At 36.1% G+C, this 13590-nt stretch overlaps 1 protein-coding gene across 1 annotated transcript; it reads right to left on the bottom strand.

The window, feature by feature from the left end:
* Positions 1–5476: 5476 nt before the first annotated feature.
* LOC110684702 (protein FAR-RED IMPAIRED RESPONSE 1-like) lies at positions 5477–7213 on the bottom strand. Its single transcript, XM_021861139.1, has 4 exons — positions 6598–7213; positions 6137–6303; positions 5948–6040; positions 5477–5893 (listed from the first exon to the last, which is right to left on the bottom strand). Exons 1-4 carry the CDS (start codon positions 7211–7213, stop codon positions 5477–5479), a joined length of 1293 nt encoding a protein of 430 aa, XP_021716831.1.
* Positions 7214–13590: the final 6377 nt, after the last annotated feature.

The following is a 13590-nucleotide window of genomic DNA, read 5'->3' as shown; positions in this document are numbered from 1 at the left end:
AGAAGGATTTGGAGGCCATAACGGGTATAGTGAGGTGCTGCTCATTTGGGATAAGAAGGAATTGTTCCCATGGGTTACTAAGAGAGGGAATTCGTACTTTGGCCATCAGCTTGGTGTCGAGATTGAGGTAATGACTCTATCTTGGACAAAAAGGTCCAAACTTTACTAGATCATCAAAGAAATTCTCATTTCCTCTAAATGCTATAGATTAGTGGTAATGTTAAAAATCAGTCCCTAAATTAAGCCATAAATTAACCTTGTTATTCACACTATAAATTAAAAGAAGTAAATATTGTAATTATATGTATGGTTTGGTGTACCACATGAAGGTTTATTTTTGTTGTTTATCTTTTGTGTTATTTTAACGACTAATCAAATGGAGATGTAATTGTTATGGTAACCTAGTCAGTGACAAGGGGAGGAAGGGCTTTGACCCCACCATCGCCCTATTTGCCTTACTCAGGAGGTGACCCGACGGATGATCCCTCAATCCATGACTGGAATGATCATCTTACACCGTCACCAAAACCAGCTTCTCCATCAACGAGTGGTGACTACAGTGGAGTATGACAAGATGACACCACAATCCATGACTTGAACGACCATTTGACGCCTTAAAGATGGTCGATGCCTTTGTTTTTGGTTTCTATTTCACTATTCGGCTATTATCTTGTTATTCGTAGTATGAAGATGTTTTTAAGAAATGTGTTTCAGATGTTTTAGTTAAGATGGGTTTATGAATTATGCACCTCCTTTTGATATATGTATGTAACACTTGTTTGTGTAGGAATAGCCTCAAAAATCTTGATGGTGTTGTGCACTTTCAATGGACACAATGTTTATATTGTCAATTTTTATTCCCAATCCGAGTACAACACAAGGAAAATGTACTATCTGCAAATCTGCTAAATCTAATACAACTTCACTAGCAACAGATATATCAGGATAATAACCTAACAAACTTGATCACTAATATTTCATCAACAAAGAAAACAACCCACAACAACCATAATCTTTGATAATCTTGAATGCGAGACGTTCCAAATTTTCAATCCTTTCGCAGAGTAAACCCATCCCGTAGTTGTTTTAGCTGCGGATGAAATCTACCTCATTCGCCCACTGCCAGAAGTTGCATGCGCGACACTTGTAATACGCGCGGTGAGGATTGGATTCAGACTTCGAAATCCGAAATTCGGCAAGTGACTGTCCTCCGCAATTGGAATTCTTGGCAGCAACCCATAACACATTCGTATTAGGTTTTGAAAAAAAACGACGAGGTAAATGAGAACTTGAAGAGCTTGAAGACATGGCAAAGTTGATTTCTAGTTCTAAAATTCAAGGAGAGGGACCTTCATTTATAGCAATAATGTAGCGGGAATATAATGGAATTATTCCCGCCTTCATGGAAACCCAATTTCTAAATGCAATTGTGGGCCATGTCCAAATTATCAAACTATGTAATATCAATAGTAAGTTACGCAGCTAAACCATTTCTTTGTTCAGTTCAAGCAACTTTTATGCTCTGTTAACACAGACACAAATATAACTAACCAACTCATTTTAACACAGTCATACCCAATACAGTTACAGTTGTATTAGAAATCAATCCACAAGTATCAAAATTACTTACAGTTACATAAGTGACCTTATTATACTGAAAAAATTAAATATGCAATCGAGTTATTTTAATATTGTGAGTTTAACCAATGACTAGGTCAGTTACACAATACAAACCTCAGTTGTTTAAAAATGAGGTGCAGTTTAATATAAAATTACTAAGTGAAGAAAAGGAAGAAGAATAGAATAGGGAATATCATTTGCAATCATTTTAGGCAATGTTTATCCAAAAAAGAGGATTAATGAAAGATCAGAAATATAAATGTTATTACAACCATAACTACAAAATGTTAGTGCTTTCGGAAAACAATAATTGGAAAAAAAATTTTAAAGTTATTGACCACCCTATATAGCGGTCTATATCAACACATTAAATACGATTCATCAAGTTACTTAACACTACAACACTAAGTTAGTTGTGAAATTTTGTGTATTTTGAATCAATATGAACACAATCATTGACCACTCTATATAGCGATCTATATCAACACATTAAATAAGATTGTTGAAGTTACTTAACACTACATCACTTAGTTAGTTGTGACCTTTTGTGCAATTTGAATCAGTATAATACGAATGCTACACCTATAGGTTTGTAAGTTGTTTAGTATCGGCATCAGAAGGTTGAACACACAAGATGGAAATACATTATGAATAGAAGAATAGTGACATCGACAATCACAAGGTCATACAAAAACCTTTTGATCTTAGTAAAACCCTAAGAATATTGAATCCAACCCTACTGTAGTACAGTTATACTTTTAATATTTATTGTTAGTGCTTTAATACCCTTTCCCAATGAAATATTTTTAAACTCCAATGGGACTATAAAATCTTAGTTACACCACCTCACATTTTTTATGTCTTTGTGTGGGTGATACCCTAGTACTTCCTAATCGAACCCTAATCCCACACAGTGTATTCTTTTCAAGAATTACTTAGTTATTTATAAATAATACTCATTCGGACAAAATGGCAATGAAATTGAACCATTTCCTGTGTAATGACAATATACATTGTTGTTTAGGTGATACCCTAGTACCTCCTAATCGAACCCTACTCCCACACAGTGTCTTCTTTTCAAGAATTACTTAGTTATTTATAAATATAACTCAGTCGGACAAAATGTCAATGAAATTGAACCATTTCCTGTGTAATGAGAGTATGCATTGTTGTTTAGTTGAACAATCAAAATGAACAATTTTAGGAAAACAAAAATTAAATAAACAGGATAACGCATCTAAATTAAGCGAATTTAGAAATGACCCTTCACAAGGAGGTGTGTCGATATTATCTACAAATACTTACCACACAATATAGATGTAAATGGATAACAAGGTGTCAGGTGGGTCTAGGACTATAAGTCAAATGGAAGCCACACAAAGAACTAGCTAATAAGTACACATGTTATGAAAGTATTATCGGCATATCCAAATTTGTACTTTTTGCCAAATGTGGCTTTTTCACCTGTTGTCGTGTCGCGCCACCTTGCGTAAGATTTAAGTAGACGAGGAATTTTAAAGGGAGGAATGTTAGGCATTTAGGAATGCATAACAAGGGGTATTCATGTAATTATGCATATGTACAAACGAATAAATATTCTGATATCATTGGATGATCAAATGGTACCATTGAATATACAATGATACTATATATGCACATAATGGTATTATATATGCATTCAGTTGTACTAAATTTATGGGTAAATAGTAACACTGAGGATTTAATGGTACTATATAAACTTTCAGTGGAACAATCAGCATGTGATCCCCCATCACGTGATACGATCCGACCAAAAAATAGGTGGGGTCCACCTACATGCCTCTCTCTTCCTATCTCTGTCCTCTTTTCTCTCTCTATCATGTGTTTTTATAATATTTTAATCAATGTTATGCATTGGTAAATGCCTAACTTTCCTCATTTCTAGTTCCTCTAAGTAGACTTCATATTAATTAAAAAAAGGCCAAGTGTCGGGCCACCATCGATAGAGTTATTTACATAAACAGAAATAGATAAGAATTATGTTATCATTCAAATTGTGGAAATAGGTTATTAGTTTAGAGTAACTTGTTCGATGAAATACCAAATAATAAAATTATAATTACGCTAAAACTCAACGCCTTGTGATGTTTCAATTTTTAGACAAGTAGTGTACGACGTGGAATAAATAAACATTGACTTTGTCGCAAAAATAGTAAATATAGAAATCAATTTATTTATACCAATTACTACAAGTACAATGTATAAGCAATTCAGTGTAATGAAATGTGTTGCAGATGAAACCTATGTCCTCATTCATTGATATGTAAAAGTTATTACTAAAAGAAGTAGTAGTATCACTATCATGACTCTTTTAGCTTAGTGGTGTTGCAGTAGTTGAATTACTGGATCATAAGTAAATATCCTATCACACTAATACAAAACTGATGACTGAAACCAATGCGAGCCTCCAATGGTACTTTATTCTTGTAAGTATCACACATTAACAAGGCCTCAATTTACAACTAACTCCTTCCCAATGTGCTAAATTTCATTAGGGAGTTGTATTCCATTAAGATTACTGACCGCATTACTGGGGTAAAAATTGATACAACCTAGTCAAGACTCACTCAATAAAAATTCATTATTGATGCGTTATGAGTCTGTAACCAATCTTATAGAAAGTTTATGCAAGCAGAATTTATGTGAGTTGTCAACATTGCAATGCAATCCACAAATTATGATAATAATAGTTACTTAGATACTGGAATTTGTCACATGAAATAAAATAAAGGGACTTTGTAACAAATTAAGGAACAATACTTAACGAGTCAATATAAAACATTAGTGTTTTGATATGTACAGCAAAAGTACAGCAAAATACCCAACATAATGTATCATTAAAAATGTTGGGCAACCAATATGACAGATTCCCATTTACATAAATGATTTCTTTACAAAAAATTTAGGTACTCGTTCAATTCACCTTTCCATCAATTCAACTGTCATAATAATAAAAAAGTAATCAATTAGTTTCTTACTCCATCATTTACGCTTCCAAAAAAGGGTGAACAACACAAATTTAGTTCACCATATTAACAACTGCTACGACCTACTGCATAGTCCCCGGGTTAAATGTGGAAGGGGATGGTTGCGTTGGAGATTGTTGGCTACCATTTTGGGAAAACTGTAGTTGAGTAGCAGCTTTTTGGAACCAACCTTGGGTAGACTTTGGCGTTGGGGGTTTTGGAGCAATTGGTCTGAACATAGGCCTCCCACCAGCTAGGGAACAAGCTGAGGACCGAGGGGTGGGAGGGGAGTTGGGAATTGCTGCCCCTACAGCTCCTGCATTCATAGGCCTGTATTGGGTGTAGAAATAAGGTAAAAAAACCGGGCCGATACGGGGCTTGACGATCAGTCTCAGACCCTGCAACATGACCTGCCCCAATCGGGCCTCCGGAAACACCAGTGAAGTAGCCAATAGATCCATCACCATCAACCATCTGAATACCTCCTACAGATTGGGGCCAATATGGGAAGTAAAAACCCTGGTCCATGGACAACAAAAGTTCAAATTCATTTGACATGCAAGGTTGATTAACAGAAACAAATTAACAAAAAAAATTGAACAATAGGGAGATTACTCACCTGGCTGTTGGGGGGAGTGCTAAATTGTTGTTGTACACAATTTTTTTGACTAGAAGTCTTTCGAGTACTGGTACTCCTTCCACCCTTCTTCGATCTTCTTCTCAATACAGGATGGGAATCGGACATCCGTTGTTCGATGAGGTGGCTTTTTCGGTATAGGAGGATCTTTGGGTATCTCCGAACAACTTCCTTGCCTCTGGATGGATGGGGTAATGGGTGTTCCATTTTCACATCAACCCCCATTGTACTCAGCCTTTTTGTTAATCATATCTACCATCTCATTCACTTGAATCTCAAGTAACTGAAGCGTATCAAGAACAAGTTTCGTTGTTTCTTTGCGGAAGGACGACTTAGAGCAAACACAATTAAACTTAACCATCATCTTATCAAACCTACAAACCTCCTCTGTCTTACTTGGATCATGATAACCAACCTTGACACGGGTGTACGACCTTATCACATCTTTCCTCCACCGCTTCAAGATGAACTTCTCTGGAATATCCAAGTGGTCATGCAACTCATAAACCTTAATTATGTGACGACAGATAATTCCATGACAGTCGAAGTGCTTACATTCACAAGAAGCATCCTTGGTTACAATGTCAAAAGTAACCACATATCTACGCTTACGCTTAGACGGTATCTCTTTCTTTGAATTTTGGGGATTGTATCAAACTCTGTCCTCAATTACATGCTCAAGCACCTGCTCAAAAACTTGCCTTCTCTCAATACCACTAACATACATCATACGTGTACATTCACGCTGAACTTCTTTGAATTTTGCATCAGTGTAAATCTGTTAGAAGAGTAGCTCAGCGGGAAAGTCGATGCACGCCTTCCTAACATATCTAGCGTTGTTGTCATCAGTCTTCTTTTCTGTTGATGCTCTTACCGAGAGCGCTTCTTCATACCGCTCCACGAATTCATGTAATAAGGTGTGCTTGCTCAAATACCCGTCAAAAAAGCTATGAATACTTTCCACCCTCTGGGTGGTTTTCATCCCTGCCCAGAACAAATGTTTCACAAAGGCGGGAACCCACATAGCCCTTTCAAACAACCCTAACATACACCATTGCAGCCAAACACCCAATCAGAAATAATCACAATGAGGGGTCATTGAACCTAGTAAATTTTTACCCGGAAATAAAAAATAACACAAAATTATACATTAGTCTATATTTCATCCTAATCAATCACCACCAAAATCAACATTAAAAGGCAAGAGAAATACATAAAACATCTACATGAAAAAAATAATATACAATCACTTTAAGACCATACCTGCCAGCGACTCATCATCATCAACTTCATACTTCTTAATTACCTCAGGCCACCATTGTTCGAATTTCTAACAGTCAAGGCTGTTATAGACAGCTCGGTGCAGTCCCTCCTTCAACTCAGGGTAATAAATGCGCTTGCTTAACTTCTGAGAGAACTTGTTGAGAATGTGCCAAATGCACCATCTATGTTTCGTACCCTTCATAACCGCCTTCAATGCCTTCTTCATTGCTGGATCTTGGTCCGTTAGAATCCCAATAGGAGATTTATCACCCATACATCTAAGCCAACTTGAAAATACCCATTCAAAAGTCTCGGCAGTCTCACGACTAACAAGAGCACAACCAAGCAGAATGGTCTGCCCATGGTGATTGACACCAACAAAATTGCAGAAAGGAAGCTTATACTCGTTAGTCAAATACGTAGAATCAAAGACAACGACGTCACCAAACTCCTCGTACGCCGCCCTACTTCTAGCATCAACCCATAGAACATCTTTCAACCAACCGTCTTCATCAACTCGATATGTATGAAAGAATTTATCATTGTCCTCAAGCATCCTCTTAAAGTAGTTAAACATAACTTTTGCATCCCCTTGTTCAAAAACAAGTTTCTTCTGCTTCGCAACTTCAGCATGTAAATCCTTCTGCTCAAACGACATATCCTCCAACCCATTCCTCTGCTTTGCCATACTTCTATATATATTAGCCACAGGAACCCCAGCCTTTCGTTCAATAAACAACTGCCGCACAAGATGAGGATTATCCACCAAAAATTTCTTCCTAAACCTACTAATGTTCTTTGATTTTCCAGGAGTAGGATTATGCCCAACATGTGTCAAATGGGCCTTATCAATAACACAGTGCAATCACATTTCTTCGACTTGCGTTTAGGACACAAGTCTTCATCTTCACTGATTTGAGCATCAGACACCAACCTTGGTTCAAGCTTTTTCCTCTTCCGCACAGTCTTACCAAAACATTCACAAGTCCACCTGCAATTACGCTTCATACCTTTTCCAGACTTAGCCCCACTAGCCCTCATAACACCAAACCCCTGCTGCTGGCCATAATTACGAAAATACTCATCAACCTCCAACATAGAAGCAAACACCATTTCTATAGCAGAAGGCGGGAGAGGTACATCCAACTCCAATTCCACGGGCTCTTCTATCTCAACACTAACTAAAACATTGCTCTTACCTTTCTTTGGAGTCCTAAAAGACTCCTCCCCAACAACAACCTACAATACACATTTCATACAACAATCATCAATCTCACCTCAATTTACCTATTTATACCAACATTTAAAAAAAATTTATCCACAATTTACCACTTTTCTATACAACCATAATTCACACCATTCTACAAAACTGTCATCAACATAACAATATACTATGCAAAACATTCAAATAACTAAGTGAGTTAACACAGAGATTCATATACATATACGAAGAATCAACCTATGAAAACACCAAATTACTCTCTTACTCACAAATATATCAAATACAACAATCAACCCAGAATTTTAAACACCCTATTTACATAATATCAATAATTTAAAAGGCTAATATTTAATTATCAACCATTACTCATACAAATTGCAAAACCCTAATTTAAAACAAAAATCGCAAATTCCTTACCTGATTTAACAAGGCCTCCAACGCCGCAGCACCGCCATCACCCACGTCATCATCAATAACTACGGCCCCATCAACGGCTTCGGCATCAACGCTGACTCCATACTCACCACCATGGTACTTTTCAAGGTCCTTAGTTGTTTCAAAATACTCCATCATCCAAGTGCCAACTCTTCTAATTCATTAAATTGTAGCGAAGACTAGAACATAAAATGTGGTAGGTTCCCCAAAATTGTGGAACCTTGCCTCATTGCCAAGGTCGGGGAGGAACTCAATTTGAACAAAAGTACAAGCACAGAGCAACAAATTTTGGTGGGGATTAATGGAATGTTCCAGTTAGACAAAAACAGATATGTAAAGTGGGGTTACTCAACATAATTTTTTAATCCTTCAAATGGTCCCACACCATTACAAGTTTTACTGTACAATTACATTTTCCCTCCAAATTGCAAAACCGTTACAATAAAAGTTGCTACTTATTTACAACAATGCCATGTATGTATTTCTATATACATAACTAACCTCCTTTAGTAATTCCTCTAAAATGACTATCTTGCCATTAATGAAAAGAAAGAAGGAAAGGTTTTAGCAAGGACATTTTTGTAATATTGTTATTTAATCCCTACATATTCCCACTCAACAACCAAACAAAGACTTGGCTTATTTTTATGAATTCCCATCAATTTATTCCCAATCCCCATCCCACACTCTAATCTCCAAACTCCCATTCCCACATGCCAAACGCCCCGTTAATGTAATACGAAGTACACCGCATTATAAGGCCCTATTCTCTTCACCTTAGAAAAATACGACCTCCGTTTTTTTTAGTTGACACATTTTCACTTTAGCACTGTTCACACACCTCTCTTTGACTATGTTTTATGATTTATATGTGAAAAAAATATAGTTAAATGAGATCTTATTAGATTTGATACAATTTATATTTTCAAAATATCAATTTTTTATAATTTTTCTTATCGGTAATTAAAGATATTAATTATTAAATTTGTGCATTGGCAAATGTGACTAAAGAAACGTGTGAAGTAAAAGGAACCGGAGGAAGTACTATTCATAGTTCAGTAAAAAAAAAATAAGTTTGATTCAATTAAAAAAAAATTAAAGTTACATTTAAAAAATAATAATGTATTAAGTTTAACAAAAATAAGGCAAATTAAACTAAGCCTAATTATCTAAAGTCTTATGTCGACTTTATTAAAACTCAAGGCACTACATGCTATGTGGCATCCTTACGTTGGCATGACAGGACACTGTGGTAGGGAATATTTCAAGCATCCCAAACTTGAATCCCACTGTGATCATACACTTAAGCATGGTGGCGTCCAAAGGGAAGAAAGCTAGAGTAAAAGAGTCGCCAACAAGTTTTAGGAACTTGTAAACCGTTCACAGGGTGAAGGTTACACCCCTTCACGATCCATGAGATCGCTAACTCCATAGTGGTCTGGAATCATGACTGGATATTCGAGGATGAAGGTACGAATCCAACCTAAAAGTGATTGAACTCGCCCTAAAAATAGACCTCTACTTTATTCTTCTCAAATTCATGTGCGCTTTTTACTAACATGCAATCATTAGGTTAACCCTAAACATGTTTAATCTATGTTGGTTGAATATTAATGCACAAACAAATCTATTACTGGTGATCACTTGAATTAAAATCATATTAGCCTAAACCAGATTATTAATTATCTTTTAAGGCGTGATTTCAAGTACAAATTCCCTTTAAACCTGCACAAAAGGCGTGATAAAGCAATAAGGGGCCGTTTGGTTCGCACGAGGGAATCGGAATGGAATGAACAAAGGGAAAGGAGAAGAATGGAATGAAAATACCCTTTTTTTGCTTTGTTGTTTTTTTTTAAACAAAGGGAACCAATCCCCCCACTACACCACCACCACCACCACCACCACACCACCACACATTTCATCTTTCTCAGCCACCAAACTCCTCATCGACCATCCCCTGCCCCTCGCCGGCTCTCCCCCTCCCCTCGCCGCCCTTCCCCTCCCCTCGTCGTCGCTAGCCGCGTGAGCCACGACCTCCCCTCCCCCGCCTCTCCTCCCCGCAAAACCCTAGCCCCGATCTCCCTTGACCCCGAAAACCTCCTAGCAGCTAGGGTTTCGAGGGTGGTGGGAGGGCTGGGCGGCGATTTTCGGGGTCAAGGGAGATCGGGACTAGGGTTTTGCGGGCTAGGGGAGGTTTTTTCGGGGGGGGGAGGTCGGCGAGGCTCGAGGGAGGGGAGGGAGGTGGTCGGGGAGGGGCGGCGGTGGTGATGTGGTGGTGTGAAGGTGGGTAGGGAATGAGAATGGAAATACCTAGGGGGTGGGGAATGAAGTTGGAAGGATTTGGGGTAATGGGGAGGGTAAAGGGAATGAATAAAAGTGCTAAACAAACATCAACAAAGGGAATCAGGCCAGTTGATTCCCATTCCCTTTCCTGATTACCCCCAACCAAACGCCCCTAACAATAATATACATCAAGCAACATAATAATATTAGACACAACAAATCATCATCATCAGTAACTCAATAAAGCATAATAATATTAGTAAGATCTTAGGCATGATACTAACATGATTAATAACAAACCCTAGCATGTCACTAAACATTAAAGATCAAAGATTTAGCCCTAACGTGATATTAACATGAAATTAGAAAGCATAAGAAGCACCCTAAATATGATACTAGAAAGCATTAAAAATATCCTAAAATGATACTAGAAATTAATAAAATAATTTAAGCATGCCTTCTACAAGAATAGAGCAATAAAATTACTCACTTTGATGCCTCGTATCTCTTTCTAATAACAAAATACACACGTTAGTAAACTTCAATAAAATATTAAATCAAACAATTAAACTAAATAATTGAAAAGAGTTTAGAAATTGGATTTGGGGTCCAAACCCTCAGAAAGTATCAACCTTTCACGTCTATGGCGAAGGCAACTTCGAGCTTAGCTAGGTGTGTCTAGAACTAATAAATGCGGTATGGTGTTTGTAAAAGGCTAGCTAAAAAGCATGAGGGAGAAAGAATAAGCTATATGCTTAAAAGAGAGAAGAGAGAGAAGAGAGAGAATTGATGATTATTGTAGATCAAGCTTGTTGATGATTTGTAAAAAGGGAGATGTGGCTGCTATTTATAGAAAAAATAGTCCGAAAATCGATAGAAAAGATTTAGAATGAATTTAAATCGAAATAAAATTGGTTCTGTCACAAAGCTGTCGCCGTGCGACAGAGCTTGTCATCTAGCGCTGGTTAAAAGATAAAACGCGCTTGTACGGAATCCTTTTTATAATATAATTAAGTAATTAGAATTCGCGTTAAACAGTTTTAAGATCAAATTTATCATAAAACACTTATTTTATTACAAATAAAACTCTTAAGAATATAATTATCAATCCTAATTCCATTATAATTTAAAAGAACCTTCTAGATTATTCTAGAAGACTAAAGTCAATCCTAAAAACTTTAGGAATAATAATTGATAGGCCCTCCACTAGATCATTGAGCCATATATAAAATCATTTTGGGCCCAACTTAGTATTTTGGCAATAACTTCCTCATTATTTATCGGAATTGAGCTTATAATATATTGTTGGAAAGCTCTTTTCGAGCCCAATCCAACAACACTAATACTGAACTCATATCATGGACCAAACTAAATTGGACTGGATATTTTCATAAATAGAGTGGATTTTCGAAAACAGAAAGAATGAGTTTTAATAAAAGGATTTTTTTTTTGTCCAAAACTACCTTTATTTGACAACTTTTTGTCCAACACTACCTTATAATTTTTTTTTTGTCCACAAATACCCTTAAAATGAAATTTCATTGTTGACCACTACCTAAATTTTTTTTCCAGACGTTGACCTTAATATTCAGGTCACTTAAAAGACATGTGCAGGGCACATGTTTTATTTTTTTTTAATGATTTTGTTAATATTTCCCCCATTTTTTTTCCTTTTCTCTCTCTTCCACAAACTTGATACTCCATCCCTCTCAAATCTCAATACTCCATTCCCCTTAAAAATCCACACTACCTCAATTAATTTTGTTTGAATTTATTTATTTTTTGTCAATCACATGAAAACATCAATGCTCCATAAACCCCAATTGTTGTAACTCATATTCAACGAAATTGAGCTTTCTCATTCTTCAATTTGGTGGGTTTCCTTGCTTTTGTCTTCCTTCAATTTGGTGGGTTTTCTTTTATTTTCTCTCTCTTAAATTTGGTAGGTTTTCTTTGAAATTTATGTTTAATAATTGTAAAATGTTTATCTTTCAGCATAATTTTTTGTTCACTTTAATATTTTATGTTTAATAATTTTTATTTATTTTCTTTTGTAGAACATAAATGTCAATACACTACTAGAAAAAGGGTCTTTAACGACAAAAAATTTTGTCGTTATAAGCCCAAATAGTGGTCGTTAAAATTATTAACGACGAAAAAGATTTCGTCGTCAAGTCGATGTAATAGGATCTCTCGTTATTGGTTGACGGTGCATTTTTTTGTCCTAATTAGAATTCAATAATGATGAACAATTTATATATTAGTGACCACATTATCCCTTGCTAAATAATAGTCTATAATCTTAAAAATTCAAAAATTCCATTATTAACGAAATGAATGTCGAATAATATAAACAAAAAACAATACTACAACAATAATAACTTCATTAACATAATTTCATCAAAATGATAATAATATCAATATTTTTCAATCTCAAACAAGTTCATACAAATATTATATATCCATATATATCACGCAAAAAAAAAAAAAAAAATACTAGTAAAGTATCATATACAAATAATTGTAAATACATTAGTATATCTTATTCAAAAAAAAATTAAAAAAGACAAAGAAAAATATCTATTCTGTATGCATGAACATCATTGTTTTTTCACGATAGTGCTTGGTTTGTTGTTGTAACATTTTCGTTAGAGAAACATTAAATTTTTTAAGAGTTATTTTAAACATCTTCATTTCAGCTTCAAACAAACCTGTTTAGGTAAAATACCCTAGACAAGTGACCAATGAGAGAGGCACGTGGTGAGCTTAGGAGGCCAAGAGCCCAATCCTCTTAACACGTGGCCCCCTTAGATAGCCTCTGAAATGCGCTTCAGGCCTCCCTAGGAGTGCCGTAAAACGGCGCAGCCCACTAAAATCTAGGTCAAGTGACCTAGATAGGGGCACATTCTCCAACGACCTTATAAATAGGGAGATATTTCCCTATTTTGGGGGGACACATTGAATTATTTATTACACCTACATTCTCTCTCATCAGAGAAACACCTGAGCTTGGAATTCAAGCAGATCCCTACTAAATTTCCATACTCTTTATTCTCTTTCAAGTTACTAACTTTCTTCGGAGGCGGAGCTCCAACCACCCGGAGTCTCCGTTGTTTTTGCAAGTA

This window comes from Chenopodium quinoa, unplaced genomic scaffold (genome assembly GCF_001683475.1).
Source record: "Chenopodium quinoa cultivar QQ74 unplaced genomic scaffold, ASM168347v1, whole genome shotgun sequence".
Lineage (NCBI taxonomy): Eukaryota > Viridiplantae > Streptophyta > Magnoliopsida > Caryophyllales > Amaranthaceae > Chenopodium > Chenopodium quinoa.
The sequence above is the reverse complement of the archived record's forward strand: the minus strand, read 5'-3'. Positions and strand labels throughout refer to the sequence as shown.

What these genes read in the sequence shown, in the direction of transcription:
- LOC110684702 (XM_021861139.1), bottom strand. Translation starts at nt 7,213, where the DNA reads ATGGCAAAGCAGAGGAATGGGTTGGAGGATATGTCGTTTGAGCAGAAG. An exon ending in TGTCTATAACAGCCTTGACT is followed by an intron (nt 6,304 to 6,597) that starts GTTAGAAATTCG and finishes GGTGTATGTTAG; the next exon opens with GGTTGTTTGAAAGGGCTATG. An exon ending in GAAGGCAAGTTTTTGAGCAG is followed by an intron (nt 5,894 to 5,947) that starts GTGCTTGAGCAT and finishes CAAAATTCAAAG; the next exon opens with AAAGAGATACCGTCTAAGCG.